At 45.2% G+C, this 25,210-nt stretch overlaps 1 protein-coding gene across 1 annotated transcript in view; it reads left to right on the top strand.

Annotated features, from left to right (window-relative positions):
• LOC121281526 (hemicentin-1-like) overlaps positions 1–25,210 on the top strand; it is a 566,775-nt gene that overhangs the window by 8,477 nt on the left and 533,088 nt on the right. The window contains exon 2 of the mRNA XM_041194473.1: positions 14,560–14,630. Within this exon, the coding sequence (XP_041050407.1) occupies positions 14,560–14,630 (71 nt within the window). The remainder of the gene's footprint in view (positions 1–14,559; positions 14,631–25,210) is intronic.

Raw genomic sequence — 25,210 nt, 5'->3', positions numbered from 1 at the left:
GTATCTCATTTATAGATTATTATCGATCACAAGTAGCTTCAGTCATTCAGTGAGGCATGAGTCGGCTGAAGATTGGGTGTGGAGCCAGGCCTGCCTGTTTTCATGACTCTGCTTAGTGTCCAGGGCTGCTTTTTTTTGGTGGGGGTGTGGGGGGGAGTTCCTAATGTGGACCAGAGGCAGTGTGGTTCTGTGGGGATGGGAGACACTGTGGTCCTGTGGGGATGGGAGACACTGTGGTCCTGTGGGGATGGGAGACACTGTGGTCCTGTGGGGATGGGAGACACTGTGGTCCTGTGGGGATGGGAGACACTGTGGTCCTGTGGGGATGGGAGACACTGTGGTCCTGTGGGGATGGGAGACACTGTGGTTCTGTGGGGATGGGAGACAGTGTGGTTCTGCAGGGATGGGAAACACTGTGGTTCTGTGGGGATGGGAGACAGTGTGGTTCTGCGGGGATGGGAGACAGTGTAGTTCTGCGGGGATGGGAGACAGTGTGGTTCTGCAGGGATGGGAGACACTGTGGTTCTGTGGGAATGGGGACACTGTGGTTCTATGAGGATGGGAGGCAGTGTGGTTCTGTGGGGATGGGAGGCAGTGTGGTTCTGTGGGGATGGGAGGCAGTGTGGTTCTGTGGGGATGGGAGGCAGTGTGGTTCTGTGGGGATGGGAGGCAGTGTGGTTCTGTGGGGATGGGAGGCAGTGTGGTTCTGTGGGGATGGGGACACTGTGGTTCTGTGGGGATGGGGACACTGTGGTTCTGTGGGGATGGGGACACTGTGGTTCTGTGGGGATGGGGACACTGTGGTTCTGCGGGGATGGGGACACTGTGGTTCTGCGGGGATGGGAGACAGTGTGGTTCTGCGGGGATGGGAGACAGTGTGGTTCCGTGTAGAAGAAACTATGACCCAAATCCTTTCTCCTCACAAAAACTACATGGCTGATGACTGCAGGAAGAATTCCTGCAAAGGAACAGCCACTGTGAAGCTCTGAATCTGTACCTACTCTGTACACACTGGACCTGTGCAGCACACACCGGGCACCGTGTGGGTTAACGTTAAAACAGAACAAATAGGACAGTTGTCCCACACCATGAATTGGATTTTCAAAGTGGGATTGGGAACCTGAAAACCAGATGAATTCCATGTCCTGACCTGAAACCTGAGCTGCATCGCTCTTGTGATACAGTGTTAAAATTCAAATAGTCCAGGAGGTCGGCTAGCTACCCAATTAGAAGAGTGCCTATAGGAGGTGAGAGCTGCCAGCGTCAAAGGCAAGGAGCAGCCATAACGGGGACTGCCTTGTTGAAGAGAGCAGTCATTTCCTTAGAGGACCAGCAGCACTGTTGGGGCTGGAAGGGGCCATTAAGGAAAATGAAGGTCCAATGGTACCAGCCAGATAAAACAGGTAGAAAAACAAAGACAGAGAAAAACTTTAATTGGTCCTGCAGTGAGCCCAAAATCTAATGTGGACCTGATGGCTTGGATTTGCTGAAACTAAGTTTAAAAATTTGAATGTGTTCTGGACAGGCTCCTTATTAACTGGCAGCAAGTAAATTGCCATTCCCTCTGCCAGCCCTCTGAAAATTGCAAACTGTCCAAGAGGTGTCAGGATACTGAGATGACCTCCGGGTCTGTGAGTTTCAAATCCCACCCACACCGGGTCCTGATTTTCCACACCCCCCCCCACTCCTTTGAAAGGCTGACCCCATTTAACTCAAATGGACCTTGCTAGAAAACGTTCCTTGTGTCAGCACAGCTGTGCCCAGGGTGTGTGGAGTGTTTGGTCTTGAGTGATTGTGTTCTCCGTTTGTGGTTTCTGAACATTGATTGGTGATAAGCTTTTTAAGTGTCTTGCATTGCACCTCAGTTTTAGACTGGGATTTGGACTGGGGTGGTGGGGGTGGTATTTATAAACCTCTGGATGAATCCCTGCTTCCTCATTGCAAGAGTTGAAGACCAGCTCTTTCTGTGACACTTGCCCTTTGTGTTCAAACTGAAGCAACAGGACCAGCAATAAAACCCACAAGCAGGATATGTCAGATTCACGAGCACCCTGTTACATCAATGAACATCATCGCTCTGATGGACATGAGCAGTGTAAAGTTTACAGCAAGGATCTAGTCAGTGGGATTCACGATGAACGGCTGACAGGACTCAACAAGATTCATCCGGATATTAAACATATTGTGAATTTACAAATTACTGAGATGATGTTTGTGGATCCAGGTTTGATTATGATGTCCTTGTATTCTGTTATTTTAAAATAAAAGGGTTCACCCTCCATTTAATTAGCGGACAGTGGAATGTCAGGACATGCTAAATGCTTCCCACAGGGTGTTTAAACATGAAACTGCAAGGAACCTTTTGTTCCCTGCCGTTGCTTGTGGAGTTCTCCTGGACTGCATCCTCTGGATCTCTGTTGAGTTAGTTGTTCACAGCAAAGGAATCAGCAGGTAAATTGACATTGGGGCCCCAGCTGGAATGGAGGAAGTGAGCCAAGGGCAACCCCCATTCAGTTCGGGCTCTGATGATCCTGTCTAAACCTGTTCCTGCATGGATGTTATTTGAGGACAAGGTCAATGCTGATGTTTTCCACTGTCTCACCTGCTGTCCAATCTCACAGGTAAACAATAGGCTGTTCAGCAAGATGCCTATAGATCAGTAACTCTGTATTACCCCTTGGCTCCATGAGAGAGCAGGAGGAGAAGAATGTGATAACCATTACCGGGTTTATTCTTGAGTTTGAGAAAACTGGGCGCTGTCCATTGTGTGCTCCCCACAGCCTGAATGCCATGATTGTCGGCAATATCTCAGACGGCTCAAAACCTTTCTTGTTTTTACAAGGCTGAGCTGTTTATCGAACACTTCCAGATATTTTATTTCATCTTCCAAACACTGGTCTGCTGCATATTTAGCACAGCAAGGTGGTTTCAAGGGGATTGGACAGACTTAGTGAGTGGGCAAGAACATGGCAGATGGAATATGATGTGGAAAATGTGAGGTTATCCACAGGAGGAACAGATGTGAAGGGTAGTTCTTTAGTGGTAAGAGATTAGAACGTGTAGATGTACAAAGGGAGCTGGGTGTCCTCATCAATAAGTCACTGAAAGCTGACATGCAGGTGCAGCAGGCAAGTAGGAAGGCTAATGAAATGTTAGCCTTTATTGCAAGAGGATTTGAGTACAGGAGTAGTGAAGACTTGCTTCAATTGTATAGAACCTTGGTTAGGCTGCACCTGGAGGACTGTGCGCAGCTTTGGTCCCCTTACCTTAGGAAGGATATTATTGGCATAGAGGGAATGCAATGAAGGTTCACCAGACTTGTTCCCAGGATGGCAGAACTGTCTTATGACGAGAGATTGGGGAAATTGGGCCTGTATTCTCTAGAGTCTCAAAGAATGAGAGGTGATTTCATTGAAATCTACAAAATAATTAAAGGAATAGACGGGGTTGATGCAGGTAAGATGTTTCCCCTGGTTGGGGAGTCTAGAACCAGGGAACATGATTTCAAAATAAGGGGCAAGCCACTTAGGACTGAGATGTGGAAAAAACCTTTTACTCAGAGTTGTGAATCTTTGGAATTCTCTACCTCAGAGGGCTGTGTAAGCTCAGTCACTAAAACAGAGACTGACAGATTTCTAAATACCAATGAGATAAAAGGATATGGGGATAGTGTGGGGAAAAGGCAAGAAGTAGATGATCAGCCATGACCGTATTGAATGGTAGAGCAGGCTTGATGGGCTGAATGGCCTACTCCTGCTCCTATATTCCTATGAATCCAACAGGCAGAGGCACTGGTTACTCAGAGGTTTGCAAAAACCTTGAAGGTCTCGCTCAGGGGCAGCGCCGAGGGTGGTCCTGGGATGGCGCTGGGGGTGGTCCTGGGATGGCGCCGAGGGTGGTCCTGGGATGGCGCTGGGGGTGGTCCTGGGATGGCGCTGGGGGTGGTCCTGGGATGGCGCTGGGGGTGGTCCTGGGGTGGGCTTGGGGTGGGGCCGGGGGTGGTCCTGGGGCAGCGCCAGGGGTGGTCCTGTGGTGGGGGTGGGGGGGCACTGGGGCCTTCTCTCTCTTTCATTCTCTTTGTACACATTCTTGATTGACATGACTGCTCTGCTCTGGTTTGGTTACCACACTGGCGTCTCCTCTCATTCGCTGAATTAGAGATTACTGCATCCACCCCCCACCTCTGATATTCCCTCCCCAAACAACCCCCTCCCCCCAAAACGTAGAGACACTCAGTGAAAGGATTACAGCTCACTGCCTTTTGGCTACCCAAAGCTATAAATTCCATGCAGCAAGGGGGCTGATTGTTCTGCTGACTGCCTGTTGTTGCTTTAACATCTCTCCAGTAATTTATCACAGTCTGTTCCCTCCCCACCATCCCGACCTCTGTGTCAGTTTGGAGGATGAGCTGAGCCGACTGAGCTGCTGTTCTGGCTCCGAGGTGGGGATGGGGAACATAATCCAGGAGATTAAACACAGGCTCAGCAATTCTTCACACCTCTCATTCATTTGACATTCTCAGCCTGTGCTAATTGTCTGCTCCCGCTCTGTCGCTTCCCAGTGCATATTCCCTCCTCCCTGCATTTGGATCTTTCTCACTCTCCCCACCTGGTCAAGGGTCATTTTGCACCGTGTAGTGTGGCAGCCTATTTCAATGGCCCACCTATTTAAAATACCTAAAGCTCCTTGCAAAGGCTCCGTTATTAAGTGCACCTTGAGGCATTGGCGCTGAATTTCTCAGGCCCCCCCCCAGTTCCTGCTGAGCTGGGGTTGCGGGAAAGGCAGAACAATCGGGTTCAGCGTCTCCGCATATGATAAGGGGAAAATCAGCCCACGTTCCTGCTCTTGGTCATTAGCAGTGATTGAACATTGGTAGTTCTGTCGAAGGGTCATGAGGACTCGAAACGTCAACTCTTTTCTTCTCCGCCGATGCTGCCAGACCTGCTGAGTTTTTCCAGGTAATTCTGTTTTTGTTTTGGATTTCCAGCATCCGCAGTTTTTTTGTTTTTATTTTTGAACATTGGTAGAGATGGGCATGGGACTATAACAAGATTGGGAGGCAGCAGTGATCACCCCATGGCCAAACAGTCCGCTCAGACTTGTGGTCCATTGCTCTGAAGAGTGGGTATTTTGAAGAAACGCAGCCAGGTGCCTGACATATGTGCACCTATACCCCAGGAAGCGAGTGTCTTGAAGGGGCAAGGGGAGAGGAGGAACACCTTGGGGAGGCAGTGGCCTATTGTGGTACTGTCATTGGACTAGTAACCCAGAGACCCAGGGTAATGCTCTGGGGACCCAGGTTTGAATCCCACCATAGCACATGGTAGAATTTGAATTCAATAAGAGTCCGGAATTAAAAAGTCTAATGGAGACCATTGTTGACTGTTTTTAAAACCCGCCTGGTTCACTAATGTCCTTTAGGGAAGGAAATCTGGCGTCCTTATCAGGTACCGGTGCTTACATGTGACTCCAGACCCACAGCAATGTGGTTGACTCTTAACTGCCCTCTGAACAAGAGTAATTAGGGATAAATGCTGGCCTAGTGATGCCTACATCCCACGAACAAATAAAACAAAATTGTATCTTGTAGGTATAAGCTTAAAACTAATAATATGGTTGTCTGTGTCCACGAGGTGCACAGATTGAGGTTTTTAAATATCCAAACCAGTGCAAACAGGAATTCAATCTGAGATGAGGCACAACATACCTTCCTAACTACTTCAAAGTCACTTGATAAAACAGAACCTGAATACAGTTGAGAAAGAGACGTGCAGTATAAAATGTTATTCCCATTGAAATTTGGCATTCTTGCATCTGTCCTGAGGAGTGAAAGACAAAAAGCTTCGACAGCATGTCTCCTTTTTTACAGCAATTACTCCAAAGTATTCTTAAATTGTATAGATGTTTAATCGGTTATTCGCTCTTTAGAAGGAAGAAATAATTCTGGCTTGGGGGTTAGACTGATGTCTGTCACAGTTAGCGGAGACTGGAAATGTGACAGCGCAAACAGCAATTCCAATTATGGAGAGTAGAACAAGAACATGTTTGTGACAGTGAGAGTCTGCGTGTGCACCCTGGATGAATATGCTCAATCTTACGTTTGTCCCTGAAATAAAGACAGAAAGTGCTGCAAATACTCAGCAGGTCAGACAGCACCTGTAGAGAGAGAAATGGGGTTCGCGTTTCAGGTTTGTGATCAGAACTGAGCCAACTGAGAAATGTAATAGGTTTTCAGCAAGGGAAAGGCAGGAGGTGGGGGAGGTTAGGAAGAAGAACAGGGAAGATCTGTGATAAGGTGGAGGGCAGGATGAGATTGAGACTCCTGTTTCTCATCTCTCCATTCTTGTTCTTTCTTTCTCTCTCTATCTGTACTTTTTATCTTTGGCGTTTCTTTTCCTTTTCACGATGGCCCCTTGTCTTCTTTCCGTGACTCTCTGTGGCTTAGGTTGAGTGTCCAGTGCATGGGTGATGTGGAGAGTGCTGGAGAGACAAAGGTATTGGGGGGAGGGAGCGAGAGAGAGAAAGGGGGCCAATCTCCATCTGAATTCCCTACTGAGAAACCAAGGTTTGGCTTTCATCTGTCACCTTTGTACAGTAGCTGGAGACAGGTATCCTCCCTCCCTCCCTGGTTCAGTGTGTCTGTGCACTGTAGAAACTAGCTGGTCCCAGAATGATGGGACCTGTAAGCAGTGCACTGATTCCCAGCCAGTGAAACAGTGAGACTGCAGCATGGACCCAGCCTTAGCATTGGAATATTAAGACCGGCAGGGAAAATCCTCTAACATCGTCATGTCTGCTCCAAGTAAAATCTGACAGCAGTTTTGTCAACATTTGCACAGTCAATGGGAGGGAAGGAGAAATCCTGTTTATTGGGGGAAACGTTTGCTAATTTGAGAGATAAGGGCTCCAGCGAAAGAACAAAAGTAGGGACATGAATAAGAGGCCGAGACTGTCGGCTGTTTTGGGTGATGGTTCTGTGAATTACTGCACACAGGCATATCTTTGACTGTGCCTTTCCCCTCTAGCCCTCAAGGGTTTTGCATCAGACTGATGTAGACAGAGTTACTTTGATGTATTATCTGTCTTTCTCTCAGTTTGCCTCTATTTCACTCTCTCGCTGTTTGATCTGATTTATTTTTTTGCTTTCATTCCTTGTTATGGGAACACCTGGTGTCCATTTAATAGTTCTCAGACCATGGCTGAGATTGGGAGCTTGTTGGTGTTGAGAGAGTGTACCTGTGGTATTGATCCTCCCGTCTAGACTCCCTGTGGCAAACTGACAAACATTAGCCAAGGTAGTTATACACCAGATTTAACCCTCCCGTCTGCCCAAATCATTGCCAACCCTGCTACAATCTTTTAGCTTAACATAGGCTCTTGATTTCCAGCTACTTTGTTTCCTCCTTTCCCCCTTTTTTCTGAAGGGATTGAGTCTTGCTTTGTTCCGACTCTGCCATCTCCGCTCTGGTGTCATTACCCAAGCGGCCATTCAGGTGAAGGCCTAATGGTGAGTGTGTGTTCATGAGCTGTTCCGCTATGGAGCACTTCACAGCTGAGCTTTACCCAGCCCTCGCCTCACATCCCCCACGCGTCCTTTCCGGTAGGGAGCGTTGTGTAATATATGGTAATGGCCGAGCATTTTGTTGTACTTCCCTCTCTGCTGCCCGCTCTGTGGGGGAGGTATAAATAAAGTTGTTCCATAATGGCTGCCTGCCGTTGAGCACGTGTCAGTCTTACTCAGTACAACACATAACAGGTTGGATAGTGACAAAGTGATCAGGAGAGGGGACACTGAGAGCTGAATATTTAATTTGTGGGAGAGTGTTACGAGAGATATCTCAGAACAATGCACTTTTCAGCACTCAAGATGCGAGAGGCTTGTCATGAACAGTCTTGTAACTAAGAGCCTCATAATGAGGTAGGTGCAACACCATGTTACTGAAGCTTAACATGAGCTTAGAGTATAACGAACAGAGTGCTTTAACTTATTACAACGTTTAAAGATATAGGTATAACAATGAGAGGTTTCCGACACGTATAGGCCTGAATTTGTCCCCCTTCGGGTGGGCCCAGCGGGAGCGGTCTGGGAGCTGACCATCGCCTGCGATCGGTCAATTAAGGCCTGCCCTGCGTGGATCGTGAGTGGGTAACGCCGAGCGCTACCTGTGTGGGCGGGGGAGGGGAGGAGGGAGAGCGGGCACGGAGCTGCCTCAGGGAGATTGAAGTGCTTTTTTAAAAAGAAATAAATAACGACATTAAAAGCTTAACGAAACATGTTCCCCTCGTGTGACACAGTCATGGGACATGTTTACGTTTTCAAAATAAAGTTTTATTTCATTTGTGTTAGTTTTAGGAAACTGGATCCCGCTCGTGGATGAGGTTTCCTAAAAAAAAAGTGTAAAGGCCTTTTCGCCTGCCGGGCGACCGTTAGGGTTGGACGGGCAGCGTAAAATTTCAAGCTGCTTAGCTCGGTTAAGGCCTCAATAGGCCTTTCAATTATCGGCGGGCGCACAGCTGACTCCGGCGCGCGCCCACCGAGCGAAATGTCGCGCGATGACATTGGGACGCACGCCTGACCTCATCGCGCTCCGTATTACTTTCGGGCACATTGGGCCTACGCCAAAGGTAAAGCTCTGGCCATAGAGTTGGAGGGTCAGGAGGAAAAGGCTGAAAAACTTGGAAATGACTGGCACTGGCCCGAACTGGAGTGCCATTTGAATGTGTACAAGAACCAGTCCAGACCAGTACCAGTCAGTCATTTCCAAGTTTTACTGTTCTTTCCTTTTGGTGTGGGGGGAGGGCGGTGCGGGGAAGTGGGGGGGTTGTGGATCAAGAAAATCGACTACCTTCCCAACAGGAAAGCAGCAGGGGAAAATAAATCATGTTATGACTGGCTGAAGCCTGGGGAAAGATTTCTCTGCTTATCTACTTGTCTTTTCATCTGGGGAATGGGGTCTGCAGAAGACCTGAAGGAGAGAGTAGGAAATAAAACCACATTTCTATGTATCTAAGTAAAATAGCTCCCTCAGTGGCTCAGTGAATACCTGAGCCACACTGAGCAGGTAAGGTCCAGGTTTAATCATCAGCCGGTGCTTAGTAAGGTTAGCGATGGCTGGGCCTCTACAGTTGACCTTAATGCCCCTGGTTGCGGGTGGTGGTGGTGGGGGGTGGGGGGAATAAGCCAGTGTTTCTGCTCCTGAATGTTATCTGGTGTATCTTGATGGAAAGTTGCACATGTGTGGGCCAGGACTGGATTCGTTTGACTCAAGCGTCTCCCACAGTTTAACAGTCTGTGTCTGGGCTCAAACATGAGTAATGGGATTTGGATGAACTGTTGGAGGGTGAGCACCAATTGTGGGATCAAAGCCATAGACAGATTCAACAGCCTCAGGAGAGGAAATGGGAGGAGAAAATTGGCATGGGAACTATTTTAAACAGGAACAGAAATCAATTTTTAAAAATTTGAAGCTGCTTGTGTCCCTCTATTAATGTGTTGCTATGTAGAATTGTTCCTTTAATTATAAATCACTGGCCAGGACACTATCTCAGTGCAGGAAATGCAAAACTTAATCTTACATATAATGTTCTTAATACTCAATTTGCTAACTTAGTGCAAATGGAAAGTCTGCATTTTAGAGAACACTGGCTGGGGAAACAGCAACAACACTTGTTTATTAAACCTTCAGACATCAAAAATTATCTCAGTGACAGGACACAGCACAAGATAAAGCTTCATTAGTTTGTGGTGTGGATGCTTTCCATTCCTTGCTGGGTGATTAGACCTGTTCATTGTGCGAGGTGAAGGATTCGATGTCTTGTGGCTGGTCTGATCAGCATTTCAGGCTACGCTAAAGAGAACCATGTTCATTCCACCTTCCGTTTACTCCAGCGGCTGTCTCCTGCTGGGAGTTGTTGGCCTTCATTGCCCCCGATAGATGGTTGCCCCATCAACCATTCCTTGGTGACCAGCGGGCTCGCCTCTGCCTTCTTCTTCCTTTCTTGCAATTTTCCCTTTAGCAGTTCTCGAGGGGGAGATGGTGGTGTAGAGGTAATGTCACTGGACAAATAATCAAGAGGCCCAGGCTAATGCTCGGAGCGGGGGGGGACACAAGTTCAAATCCCACTATGGCAGCTGGTGGAATTAAACGCTAGTCTCAGCAATGGTGACCAGGGCAACTATTGTCAATTGTCTTGAAAACCCATCTGGTTCACTAGTGTCCTTTTGGGGAAGAAAATCCAGCATCCTTACTAAATGTGACTCTAGACCCACAGCAACGTGGTTGACTCTTAGAAATGGCTGAACAAGCCACTCAGTTCAAAGCCTGTGAGGGATGGCAACAAATGCTGGCCTTGCCATCAACACCCACATCCCAGGAAAGATTAAAGAAAAAAACGTATTAGCTGTCCTGTCATTCCCAGGTGAGCTTGTTCAGGTATCTAGTCTTTCTTTGGACTAATGTTCTTTTAGGTTGCATACCTGATTGTCTGTAATGTCTCTGCTGGCAACCTCTAGGTTTCACAAAGCAGTCGCCAAACTTCTTAAAAAAGGACTCTTTTGAATTCTCAACACCATGCCTGTTGTCATGTTGATCCGTTGGTTGGTCAAGCAGTTGATAATGGGATATTCTGTACCCTCTGTGTCAACTATGGCTCAGTGGGTAGCACTCTCATCTTTGACTCAGAGGGCTGTGGGTTCAGTTCCCACTCTGGGACTTGAGCACAAAAGTCAAGGCTCACACTCCAATGCGTTACTGAGAGAGTGCTGCACTGTCAGCGGTGTTGTCTTCCCGATGTTAAACTCAGGCTCTGTCTGCCCTCTCAGGTGGGTGTAAAAGATTCCATGCCACTGCTTCAAAGAAGAGCAGGGATGTTATCCCTGGTGTCCTGGTCAATATTTGTCTGTCAGTCAACATCACAAAAAACAGATGATCTGGTCATTATCACATTGCTGTTCATGGGAGCTTGCTGTGTGAAAATTGGCTGCCACATTTCCTGAATTACGGCAGTGACTACGCTTCAAAAGTGCTATGAGACACAGGTGAAAGGCGCTATATAAATGCCAGCCCATTCCCCCCCCCTCCTTGATCAAAACAAGTCTGATCCTTCATCATCACCATGTCTGACCTTTACGAAGTGCGTATATACCTGCTGAATACAACAGTGGGGTAGATGTGGAGCCGTGAATGTCACGTTTCTTCCCAGGGTGTATTGATATGCTTTACCTCAGTTTCAAATCGAAACCATGTGAAGCCTCGTGACTTTTTATAGGTCCCAACATTGTCCTCCCACGAATGGCAGGAGCTCTATCTCACAGTAGCTCACACTATGATTTGTAAGTATTTAAAGTGCTGAGCTCAGCCTACCCACCAGTGAATCATTTTCACTTTTCAGCCTGAACGACTTTTAAAGCTATGCTTTATATTTTAAGCTGGCAGGGAATTAAGAAAATAGAAACAGAGGGAAGTATTGTCTACGTTTGTGTGTGCATCAACTCTTCCTGAACTTTTTGAAAACCATTTTTTTTTGTCTCTTGCTCTTTTGGTTGTTCCACCTGCACATGTCGGCATTCCTGCTCTGAGACGTGGGCACTCTGCCAGCCTTTGGGCTGTTTTAGGACCACCTCGGATAATGTGCTGCATTTAGGTTGGGGATTTTCCGGCCCCGTTGTGGTGGGACCTTTCGTGGGAGGTTCGGGCACCCTAGCCGAAAGCCCATTGACTTCCGGCAGGACCCGGACAATCCCAGTGGTGAGATTGGTGGGGGGGTCGCGGAGGGTGGGATTCGGAAAATCCCACCCTAGGAGTGAGATGAGAGCCACCTGCTTTGATGCACAGTAATTGCCTTGTTCCCTTTGCTTCAATAATGCACTCAATTATCATAACCTGTCGATGGCCTGCGGGACTAAATGGACAGATGAAGGTACAGAAGTGGGCATTGAGAATGACAGGGAACACTGAACCTGTAATGCAGAGACATTAAAGAAGGCAGTGAGACTGGTCACTCACAATTATAAGATGAAGCAAATTGTGTTCCAACCCTCTTCCCTCATTGCTCTTTTGAACAGGCAACTTCAATTTGATGTGTGTTGTAGCTGCTGGTAAAAGGCATCATAGTTAAGAGTGGAGCAAAAGATGAATGTGTGAATACTGGCCACTAACCTCAATCCTGGATCTGAATCCAGCCCCAACTGCTGAAATAAAAGCCTCTTCTCTGTGCTAGGGGTATGATGGTGAAATGAGCTTTAGCGTGGTTTCGTGTGGACTAAAATTGTCGATAATTCAGCACAAACTGGCAACTTCAGTCAGGGGTCACCAGGGCGGCTGTGGTGAACCCTGCTGTAAATGGTTTATTCGGCTAATAGAGGCTTCGTTGCAATGAGACGTGAGGCAGAGCCCAGTGCAGAATGAAGCTATGCACAGCTTGGTTCAATCCTTGCTGTCTGCTGAATTAGCTCATTCCTGCTGGAGGGATATTGGTGCCATCGGATCAGTGTAGAGGAAACCAGCCAGAGTCCCCGGTCTGAATCACTGTCCCAGCTATTCCCACTGGAAACCGAGTAAGGATAGGATTGTGGTGTCCCCTGCCCCACTATTGATGCTACTCACTGTATGGGACCCACATGTAGTGAATGCCCTGTTAGGTAAAGTATTGGAGATGACTCAACTCAAGAAGGAAGTATTGTGTTTTTATCGTGATATAAAGGTACCAATCACTCATAAGGGATTGATAAAAATGTTGTGGGTTCATTTATTTAAACAAGACACATGAGAACATATATATGTGGATTAAAAAGCTTGGAGGCATCAGCAGCAGGGCAGTGTGTTCTGTTCAGAGGCCAAAGTGAAACTGAGACTGGATCATATGATACGCTCCCCTTCTAGTGATGACATGCTACTACCCCTTAAAGGCACATTACAACAGGAAGAAGCTACAGGGGACATTTAAAAATACATGCCCACATTCCTTGAGGATCACAAGGATGTTGTATGGCTCTGTTTACATCCCCTTAGTGTTAAATTAAACACTGAGATAAAAGCAAAATCCTGCAGATGCTGTAAATCTGAAATAAAAACAGAAAATGCTGGAAATACTCAGCAGTTCTGGCAGCCCCTGTGGAGCGAGAAACAGAATTGACATTTCGAGTCCAATATAACTTTTTTTCAGATGCTGCCAGACCTACTGAGTTTTTCCAGCATTTTCTGTTTTTATTTTATATTATACCATACCTGTTTTATCTTTCGAGAAAACTGTTGTGTGGAGCAATTTGTGTTTTAATTTAAATCGGGATTAAATTATTTTGATGGCGCAGTGATGGCATCCCAGACTTGAGAGATCCATAGAAGAAATCTTGGCTGTTTCTAATAAGCATTTTACTATGAGATAGGTAGCAGGGGGGCCTGGGCTGATGCGCTTGTGTTAGACATTGGCCATTCACCACCAGGATTCACATTTCAATTCAGCCCAGATGATGAATGCATCTTTTGTCTGTTCTCTGCAAGAGTATGTGAAACGAATTAACATGACCCAGTGGGCAAAGGCACATGTACACAAAACAGCATCCAATTTGACAACAAGTTGGTACTAAATAGAGAGGTCACAAGATGCCTAGTGTGATGTTGGAGGGAATGTTCTGGGTTGGCTCTGGGAGGGGCAGGGGAAGGGTACGGGGGAGGTGATTTGAGGAGACCGTAGGACGCTCGGGTCAGTGTCAAACCACGTCTGACCGAAAGAAAGCTGGTTCCCAGGCGTGGGAGAAAATGTTCTGTTGCCCCAGTGTGAAGTCCTTACCTTAGGTTTTGTAGGGACACAAAACATGGATTTCTGTTAAACCCAAATGCTTTTGGCAGGATAAGTTTATAAAAAGAGCATTACACAGCATCTGAAATTCTCCAATTTCAGGAAGTCAAAGCTTGCATCGCTTTGTACCCATCATTAGGGAAAAACCCCTTTCAAATCACTTAATGTGCCTCTCTACTTGCCTGGATGAGTGCAGCTCCAACAACACTCAAGAAACTTGACACCATCCAGGACAAAGCAGTACGCTTGATTGGCACCACATCCACAAACATTCACTCCCTCCACCACCAACGCACAGTAGCAGCAGTGTGTACCATCTACAAGATGCACTGAAGAAATTCACCAAGCCTCCTTAGACAGCAACTTCCAAACCCACGACCTCTACCATCTAGAAAGACAAAGGCGGCAGAGACATGGGAACACCACCACCTGGAAGTTCTCCACCAAGCCACTCACCATCCTGACTTGGAAATATATCGCTGTTCCTTGACTGTCACTGGGTCAAAATCCTGGAATTCCCTCCCTAACAGCACTGTGGATGTACCTACACCATATGGACTGCAGCGGTTCAAGAAGGCAGCTCAGCACCACCCTCTCAAGGGCAATTAGGTGTGGGCAATAAATGCTGGCCTAACCAGTGACGCCCGCATCCCATGAATGGACATATTTTACAAAATTCATTAAGCATGAGATTCACCAACATTGGTAAGAGGAATTTGTGGGAATGGGCTGCGTTAATTGTTCTTCTTTCCTCTTCTGCAGAGATTGGTCCTGTTACTGTCACCTCCGATCCGAAGAAATTCCAGAGAGAGCTCCGGGATCTGTACGTGCAGGTTAGTGCTGATCACATTTTGACCATCGCCCCTTGAACTCTGACCCTACTGAATAGATAGTGGTTAATACATCAACAATTCTCAAGGTCAGATTGACTCAGTGCTGAGATGTTGCAGTTATCTGGATTATTGGTGGATAATAGGGCAGCTTGAATTGTATTGTTGACCATTGTAAAAGTGAACAAAAGTGAAATCAGTGAGAGCATTCTAATGAATAAAAATAACTTACTTTTATTAAGTGTTTTTCATAACCTCAGGATGTCCCACTGCATGTTACAGTCAATGGATAGCTTTTGAGGTGTAGTCACAATTGTATTGTGAGAAATGTATTAATTAATTAAATCTTTGTCTTTTACTCCTGATTTGCAACACTGGAATTTTGCACACCTCTTCCTATTCCCTTTTGTGCTATGGAATTCCAATTGTCCAATACTTCCCAAAATAATCAGGTCTGCAACTTTATTAATACAGTTCTTAAGAAACCAAAGTGTAGGTTCGAGTCTCAATGCAGAACATCTTTGGGGAGTCCTCTTTGAACCGAGGGAGAGGAGGTTCAGCAACTTCACCCACAAAGTTCCACAAGCAGCCAATAGCAGAGCCCAGTCACCGTGAAGTGCAAGCAATGACATTTTCTCACAAGTCCCCTTGCCAGCCACGCCCACCACCCCGATCCCACCGGACCAACCTCTGCCACTGTGCTACATCAAGGCCTCTCAAAGAACCCAGTGCAAGGTGCACAGAAGGCACTGTGGTCAGTGACAAGGGTGGGGAGAAAGTTCCTCTGAAATTGATCCAGAATAGGTGAAGTGTTTCTGTGGACGGGGTCAGCGGTGGGGGGTGTGAAGTTTGGAAGTGAAGCTTGAGGCAGTCTTTGGGGAAGTGATCTGTTGCTGGGTCAAAATTCTGGAACTCCCTTCCTAACAGCACAGTGGGTGTACCTACACCACATGGACTGCAGCGGTTCAAGAAGACAGCTTACCACCACCTTTTCAAGGGCAATTAGGGACGGGCAATAAATGTTGGCCCAGCCATCGAAGCCCACATCCTGTAAATGAATAAAAGAAAAGTACGAATAAAGCCCAAATGTCACTCAAGTTTTAACCTAGCCAAACAATTGTGAAATACAAATGTTTAAAATGAATCAGAAAGCACCATTTTGAGAATAACTGTTATAACCATGATCTCCAGATGACCCTTGGGGCAGTATTTAGAAATGTGCAGTTTGCTTCCTACAGCCCTGACAGGAATAATCCCACAGGCAGTCAGATTGGTTTCAAATCCCTAATTTGCAATTAGGCAATTTTGCCTTTAGAAAATCAATTAAAAGGACTTCTGCTTCTCCCAGTTATAGATTATCAGCTGCTACTGGTACTGGGATCAAAGAAGTTCTTAAAGGTTAATAATAAATAATCCATTCCAAAGAGGAATGAGTTTTCAATAAAATTCACCTGGACGCATTTTATTTATTCGCTCATGGGATGTGGGCATTGTTGGCTAGGCCAACATTTATTGCCCATCACTGACTGCCCTTGTGCAGAGGGGCATTTAAGAGTCAACCATATTGCTGTGGGCCTGGAGTCACATGGGCCTGGAGTCACATGTAGGTCAGACTAGGTAAGGATGGCAGATTTCCTTCCCTAAAGGACATTAGTGAACCAGATGGGTTTTTCGACTATCGACTAAGGTTTCATGGTCACCAGTAGACTTTTATTGAATTCAAATTTCACTATCTGCCGTAGTGGGATTCGAACCCCCAGTCCCCGGAACATTACCCTGGGTCTCCTGGAATACTAGCCCAGTGACAATACCACTATTGCCACCACCTCCCCTTAATATAATGCAATGCCTGCTGTCATCATCGATTCAAAAAATATTTTGTGTTTCAACCATTAGGATTTTTCCTTCGTGTTCAGAAATGGTTTTTCCCCAGACTGAATCAAGCAATTTTGGATATACTTGCAGCTTAAGTTATGAAGCCCGTGTAACTGCTTGTTTTTACCTGTTTGGCTGAGAAGGAGGGTAGTCCTTGAGATGTCAGTTTTGGGGAGGGGGGGCTGTGTCAGCTTGTTTGCAGCTGTTACTGCTTTTCCAGTTGGCATGTACACTTATCACAGTGAGGGGGTGGCACTGATGTAGGATATTGGATACCTGGTGTTGTCATCATTCATTCCAGGCTGGTGGTTAATCGCAGAGTAAATGTCCCTGTAGTAAAATGTCGCTGGTGGTTAAACACAATGTGGCTGAGCCCCAACTACAGAAGAAGCTCCCATTTACATTGGTGCAGTGTTTTTATAATCCCCACACCAGCCAGCTTTGGCCTCTATCACTGAGATCAAGCCAGCTGGATCCTCTGTGGCTCTATCTGCATTAGGAACTTTGAGACTGTCCAAATTCAATGCACGTGGCACTCTTGCAGTATGTGGTAGATAAGAATATCTTGCCATCAGTGTGCTTTGGACCGGAACATTGGCCTCAGAGGTGAAAAGCCAGTCTCTAAACTACAGTGGCATCCAGTACCATTGATGATTAAGAATCATAGAATAGTTACAGCACAGAAAGTGGCCATTCAGCCCGTCTTGTTGGTGCCAGCTCTCTGCAAGGGCAGTTCACCCTGCTTTTTCCTCGTAGCCCTGAAAATATTTCCTCTCCAGATAAAGATCCAATTCCTCTTTGAAAGCCACAATTGAATCTGCCTCCACCACACTCTCAGGCAATGCATAACAGATCCTAACCACTCGCTGCATGAAGAAGTTTTTCCCCATGTCACCATTGCTTCTTTTGCCAATTACTTTAAACCTGCGCTCTCTGGTTCTCGATCCTCCTACCAATGGGAACAGTTTCTCCCTATCTACCCTGTGCAGACCTCTCATGATTTTGAAAATCTCTATCAAATCTCTTCTCCACCTTCTCTTTTCCAAGGAGAACAGCCCCAACTTCTCCAATCTATCTACATAACTGAAGTTCCCCCATCCCTGGAATCATTCTCATGAATCTTGTCTGCAACCTATCTAAAACCTTCATATCCTGCCTGAACTGTGGTGCTCAGAACTGGACGCAACCCTCCAGTTGAGGGCGAACCAGTGTTTTATCCAGGTTTAACTAAGTTCCTTGCTTTTGTACTCTATGCCCCTATTAATAAAGGGTCCCATTGACAGTGTTACCCTTTCCTTCAGTTTTTCTACTTTTATTCCTGATGACCAACATTTTCAGATCTTCTGGGAATGTGAGTGCTTGTTCTCCGATTTGAACCTGCTGCTGTGCGATTAGGAACTGAACTTTGGCTTCAGGCTGCTTTGAGGTCGAGGTTAAATTTGGATTTTCGTCTTTTTTTTGATATTATCATTGACTTTGAGCACAGCAGAGCACAACCCACCGCCCTGCTCCATCGGAACTGTACAAGCAATGGCTGGAACCTTCAAAAAACTTCTTTAAATGCAGATTAAAGAAAAATATTTGCGATGCTAACCTTTTAATAGAGAAACTATTTCAAGAGTTTATGCAAGTGTTACTGCATATCTTGCACATGGTTAGCTAACCTCGAAGACCATGTTTTGCAGTGTGTGAGGGCTGACCTCTTTTCAACTGGGCAGAATCTAACATTGGCAATGAGTGGTAGCTCCCATATTGCTTTGAGCACTGCTGTCCAATCTAAACAGACTGTGGTGGCTTTCCAAGATGATTGACTGTGGGCTCTGCCGTCTGTCTGACTCTGGAAATAACACAGTCTCTGTGGGATGTTCGGATGAAATTCCTCTCTGTTCTGTCTTTTCCTTCACAATAGTCCTAATGCAGTTCTTGTATAGTTTCCCTTTGAGTGCTAAGACAGTGTTAAACACCAGGAATCCCCTTTGTTGCTCATCTTGACCTACTGCTGCTCCTAGTTCGCATATTTGTATGTTTGTATCTTGGTCCCTTCTTAAAGACAATGAGAGAAGTAGGGCTCAGTAGAGAGATTGGCTGAAAGGCTGAAATGAGATAATGGGAGGAGAGTAATAAATGTAGCATAGACTAGTTGGGCCAAATGGCCTGTTCCTGTGTAAGAACATTGAAGGATCAATTCACCAGATGAGCTCTGAGCAACAGCAATTAAAATAGCAAATGCTGGAAAACACTCAGCAGATCTGGCAGCATTTGTGTAGAGGGAAATATAGTTGATAACATTTCAAGTCGATGAGGTTTTTTCAACTGGATGATGTTAGAGGTCAATGTTAAAACGGCAGTATTAGATTTGTATTCTACCTATTGTTGATATGTTAATTGTATTGCTAAGATTTAAGATAAACAGGTGGAGGGTATTGATTAAGTACCTTCAGCACATATAAAGAGGGACTGAGCTCACTCAGGCATTGGCAGGAAGGAGAGATATGTAATGCTGCATTCTGAATAAACTGACTATCAAGAAAAATATTTGCCTCCAATTTCATACTTCATCATCTGGCGTGGGATCTATTTATCACTGATACATGTGAGGAACGTTTGAGGATTCTGGGTCTATACTCAATGGAGGTTAGAAGGATGAGGGGGGATCTGATTGAAACTTACAGAATACTGAAAGGCCTGGATAGAGTGGACGTGGGGAAGATGTTTCCATTAGTGGAGAGACTAGGACCCGAGGGCACAGCCTCAGAGTAAAGGGAGGACCTTTCAGAACAGATATGAGGAGAAACTTCTTTAGCCAGAGAGTGGTGAATCTATGGAATTCATTGCCACAGAAGGCTGTGGAGGCCAGGCCATTGAGTGTATTTAAGACCAAGATAGATAGGTTCTTGATTGGTAAGGGGATCAAAGGTTACGGGGAGAATGGGGTTGAGAAACTTATCAGCCATGATTGAATGGCAGAACAGACTCGATGGGCCGAATGGCCTAATTTCTGCTCCTATGTCTTATGGTCTTATACCTGCAAGAGAGATATGAATATGGGGGACATCGACACAGACAACTGGGAGAAAGCTGCCAAATGCCTGGACCTCTGGAGGCTGATCACCCCAGCACAAGCTATCGTTTTGGGAGACAGAAGGCTGCAGAATGGGGGAGGGGGGGTGGGTGGTGGTGGGGGGGGGGGGGGGGTGGTGGAGAGGAGATGTGTGGTGGTGTGAGGGGGGGGGGCCCATTCTGCTTCTTAGAGTCTTTTCATTGTCATTGACATTGAATCACTGCTGCAAAAATCGCTCATTCAGTACCTGCTGTGCCTGGCGTGGCTCTGAGCTTATGCAGAGGACAAGGGTCTGTGGATCAAATCCTGGTCTGTGCTGAGTTAGTTAATCTCTGTGCGAAGGGAGTCACAGGGGACCTGAGGAGAAAACCATCAGCCGGGATTCCCATTCCTAACTACACGCCAGCGATGCCTGTGAATATTGGGTGAAGACAAAGCAGGGATCGGCTATGATGTCTTCCCTGGTTGATATTCAGTCTGGACTCTCTGCTGAAGAACTGCCCTTTGGCTAGGAAATGCAAGAAAAAAAACCCAAGTCAAACTGAACTAACTGAAGTTTTGTGAAAGGCTGCCACTTACCGAAGGGATGAGTTGTACATTTGTTTTAGAAGTTAGGAAATAACATTACAGGCTGGCTCATACTTGCTCTTTTTCCTGTGCAGGGAACATTTAAAAGTAATTTCATTATTGTACATTGACTCCCAAACCGCACAGCTGCAATAAATTCTCAACATGTGGTGGAGTCATTGCTGGAAGAAGCTAAATTCCATTTTTACTATAATGGGACCACAGCACGGGCAGATTTCCTTGCTTGTCCTGTCAGCAGCCAAGAACTTCACAACTGCAAAGATTCACAGAAAAGAAGGAGAAAGCCCCAAGAAATGAGCGGGGTAACTTAAATAAAAAAGCTTTGCTTTACAGCCACGAAGGAGAGAGCAGGGAGGTCCTTGTGTTCATAGTCATGGGCTTGAATCTAACATAACCTGTATTGAACAAAACCCCTGTATGCTAGACAAGCTGTTTAATTTCTGAGATTTTGCACTTGTTGCAAGTGGGAGATGGTAATGGCACAGTGCTCTCTATGGGCCACCTGGGACCTTTGTGAACAGGGCAAGCAATGGCGTGTCTCTTTAACCAATCAGACAGAAGGGCTACGAAATGCTCAGTACATAATCTGAACTGGGGAGTGTCAGTTAGAAACACGAATTCAATGTCAGCTCAGGTACAGAAAGCAAGGTAATGAGAATGGAAGAAAAATGAACAGAGAACTTTGGCTCAGAGTCAATGATCAGGATGATAGAGTCACAATACCTGCTCGAAATGAAGATAAAGATTAAGTCTGGCTTCTTCCAACAGAGTTTTATTTCTGGTCAATAAAACTCTACAGAGATTTTGTCTCACCTGTTTTCTCTTTTATACATTCGAATGAGTACTTGGCTAGTTAACTGAATTACCAATTGAACTCCTTGTGAGTTAACTGTTTCCTTCCCCAACAGATTCCCCTTTTCTTAAGATGAAAGTAACCCTTAAGTAAATGTATCAAAAAAAGATAATCTTTTCCATAACACATTCATCAATATATTTTTCCATTCGATAAATCTTCCATATTCCCACTTGTTAAAAAAAGACACGTATAGAAATGTCCACACAAAAAGAATGTTCCTTTTTTGTCTTCTCAAAGGAAAAGATCTCCAATAACTCATTTTCATGAAGCAGTCTGACAATTGGTAGCTGCTATCAATCCATTTGATCTTGGCAACCTCCTTATTCTCTAGCATCTGTTTTAAGCTTGCAATGTCAATTCGCAATCTCTTTGTGAACACATTTCGTAAAGTGAACATTTTCCCAAAGTGGCTTATTGTCTATAAGACATTTGATAGGTACCGTACCCAGACACCCTTTTCCATGTAATTTCTGCCAGCATTTTTGATATAAAGAATGCCATATCTACTGCCTCAACAGGAGCTCTGCTGCCAACTTACTTTTTACAACTCGTCATACTTTTTTCCTTTCCTATGCCAAAGGGCAACATTTACCTTTTCTGCCTCTGAGAAATATTATAAATCCTCCTGCACTGGGAAAATCTATCACATAGGTTTGCATAAAACGCGTCACTAAACACGGTTTCATTTTTCTAAGGCTGTCCAAAGATGGGAATTTCAAAACACACTGCTCTGTTTTTAATTTCATCAATGTTTTGTTTGCTCAAGTGATTTCTTCACCCTTGGGATCACTCATTTAGTGCTCAATTCCAAAATGTCAAAGCTGACATCTGGCCTTGCTTGTTCGTCTAGCCAATTGAGTTGCCCAATTAAGACTTGAGTTCCTCTTTTTCCATTTCAGAAGCAGCTGTATTTTTCTGGGAGGCCCTAGCATGACTAATTGCAACGGGATTGACATCTTCTGAGTAGGATTGCTGATGATAAAGTCACAATATCTGAGCCGCTCTGTCTGATTTCTAGTCCAACGTACTTAAGTGCACCAGAAGTCTGACTTCCAATTTTAAACTCTGTTCTGAGCCCACACCAACGACAACTGTTTCAAATTCGCTACTACCACCCCACAAAAAAATCTACATGCATCATAAAGATGCCTGCAAGTTTTCCTCCCTGCTGCCAGTAAAACTTTGCTGGGTCTGCTTCCAACTGAACACAGCCGAACTTTAACAAAGCTGACCTCACTGAGAAATACCAAACTCTGGAGGCATCATTCAGACCGTATATGCAATTATTTAGCTTCCAGAGTGTCCCTTCTGCATTTGGCACCTCTTTCAGTGGCCAGAGTAAAACTTCAAAGGGAAGTTGGTGTCCCTGCAAAAAGGCAGCTTTAATATCAATGGACTTGCATTCCCAAGCATCTGTAGCTAACAGAGCCAAGAAGGTCTTCAGCATAACTTTCCCTTGGAGTAGGTGAATCTACTCTTATCCCCTGTTCGCCCAATTTTTCTTCAAACCCTCGTGTCACTAGCCTGGCTTTAGCTTTTTAAGTCCCATCAGAAAGCACCTTTTCCGTGCTTGTCCATCTATAAGACAGAGCTGGTTGTCCTCTATCTGGCACCTCTGTGTATAGCCCAAATCCTTTCCAACTATGTGGTTCTTGCTGTTTGGCATCTCTAATTTATCATCTAATTTGTTTGAAGCTACTAAAACTTCTCGATCACATGGGCTTCTGCTCCTTGTAGCATTACCAGTCTGTGCCATATTCCTTGACCTCGTTAAGCTATGTCCTCTATCCTGCCTTCTATCATGCTCCGGACTGTTACTGCTTGATCTCCCTCTCCTATTTATAGATGTTCTTTCAACCATTCATGATCTCTTCCTAGAGGCATGTTCACTCCCAGACCCACTGTCTGAACTGATACTGTATTTTTGTGCCTTCCATTTTTGTACTTCATGTTCCCAATTGATAGGCCTAACCTCCTGTCCATTATCTTGTACATTTAACCAGTTTTTATATTTTCCCGTGGCCTTCCCTGCTCTACCTACAATCGTCGCATCCCTCCATTGACTGGCCCCTTCTGGCAAGTATGTAACTTTAATGCCAGCTTTTGGCAGTTGCCCTCCGGGACACATTGCCTCGTCATCTTCGTCTGAATTACTGTCTCCATCTTCAGACACCCTGTCAACCTCAGCAAACTGGTCCTCACAATCATGCAACACATGGGTATGAGAAGTACGTGGTTCCTTGTCCCTTCCTACAACTCTTTCCAGACCTGCAAATTTGTAATCCACACCAATTAACCTTGATGGGTGTACCTGAATAGTTTGGTTCCCATACTGTAAAATGACTGTTTTACCATTTTTACCTATAATCTTCCCTGGGCCTTTCCACTTGTTAAGTCGTCTCTTACAGTATACCATTTCTCCCTGATTAAAAATTTGTTTCAGATGGTCGTATATTGTGTCAAAGAGCTCACTGAATTCTCGGTTTTGAGGAACAGTCTTCTACTCACGTGGAGTGCATTTAAATGCTCAGAAAAAGTGGTGCTAATCGTAGTTCCCTCCCAAGCTGGGAGGTGATCACTCAGGACTGAAGGAATTTTTGAGTTTCTACCAAGAACCAACTGATATGGGCTTATAGCCCCCAACCATCTGCAGTGAATTCTTGGCATGAACAGGCCATGCTAGCGCTGATGTTAATTTACAGCTTGGTCTATCCACCAATATTTTATGAAGCATCTCATGTATCACCGTGTGATTACTTTCACACACTCAGTAAAAGGGCTTTCTGCTGCTATATTCATAACTATTCTATTCATGTTTTTGCACATATCCCAAACTCATCGTTAGCAAATTCCACCCCCCCACCCCCCCCCCCCATCCCCCACCGCCCTGCAGTGAGGAATTTCGCCAGTGGTCGTCCCAATCCAGTCCCTATCCACTTTTCCATTACTTGATCCACAATTCTTTTCTTTTTATTACTGTGTCGACTGGCTAAACCTTGTGGCCAAATCTACGAAATGTAAAATAAAGAATTTCTTTTCTTTATCCCACCCTTTTAAATCCATCACCACAACTTCACTGAAACCCCTTGCTAAGAGTAGACTCACTATGGACCACGACAGTGTCCTTCCGTACCTCTTACATATATCACACCTATTACTTATCTACTCTATAAGTCTAGCAGACTCTTCATCCCTTAGCAAGATTTTTAATCTTTACAAAGATGGGTGGACAAACTGCCAATGCAATTTTAATACAATTTGCTTTTTGTCTTCCAAATTCCTATCCCTTGATGCTAATAACACTTGTTTAATCTCCTTAGTAGAAAAGTTAGGTTTTGTTAAAGGAATACAATAGTGTCCAAATAGCGTAAATTACAAATCCACAGGTCTTCCAAATACAATGGCCTTGTCATTTTCCACTTCCAGCTTCATTTGTGCTTTCTTCATCGATGGTCTGCTCAACAGTAACGGTATTTCGCTGGACACTATGTCCGTGCTGGTGAAAGGATTAACTCCAGCTATCTTATAGGGAATCACTGCCCTTTTTAAGGATTTTAGGATATTATCATCTCCAAATCCAAAGCTGGTGGAACTCTCAAAATCCTTAACCTTATTCCGACCCTTGTCATTTAAGTAGCATTTTGACCAGCCTATTCCACACACAGCAGACGTGCATCTGCTATCTAGCGCTGCACAGTTGAAGGACTCTGCATTCACCAGCTGAAACTTCCTGTAACTAATACAATGCCCTTTCTTTGGTCAATATCTCCACCTTCTTCTTCCGAGTCTTTGGTCTCGTGTTTAATTTTGAACACCTTATTATATCTTTTAGGACAGTTCATTGCATAATGATATTTTGAATCGCATCTAAAACAACGATTGACCACGCCCTGGGCGTTTCTGGGGTTCGTTCTTTTGTTGTAATTCCTCAGTTCTTTTCTCCTGCTGTAATCGTCAAAGGTGTTTCTGTCCTCATTGTTTCTAGTTACAAATCTCCTTTTGTACTGATGCTTGCGCCCTGTCTCGAGATGATCTTGCCATCCCGTTAACATCGTATCCTCCATTTTCTGTCATACCGCCAAATGACCCATTTGCGTCACGAATGCTGCCGGAAAGGAACGTTTTCCAAGGATTTTTTTTTTTAAAAAGAGCTCCTGACATCTGTTCTAGCAGTGTGTGTCTTTCTGCAAATTTAACTCCCAT

This window comes from Carcharodon carcharias, chromosome 8 (assembly GCF_017639515.1).
Source record: "Carcharodon carcharias isolate sCarCar2 chromosome 8, sCarCar2.pri, whole genome shotgun sequence".
Taxonomy (NCBI): domain Eukaryota; kingdom Metazoa; phylum Chordata; class Chondrichthyes; order Lamniformes; family Lamnidae; genus Carcharodon; species Carcharodon carcharias.
This window is presented reverse-complemented; position numbering and strand designations above follow the sequence as displayed.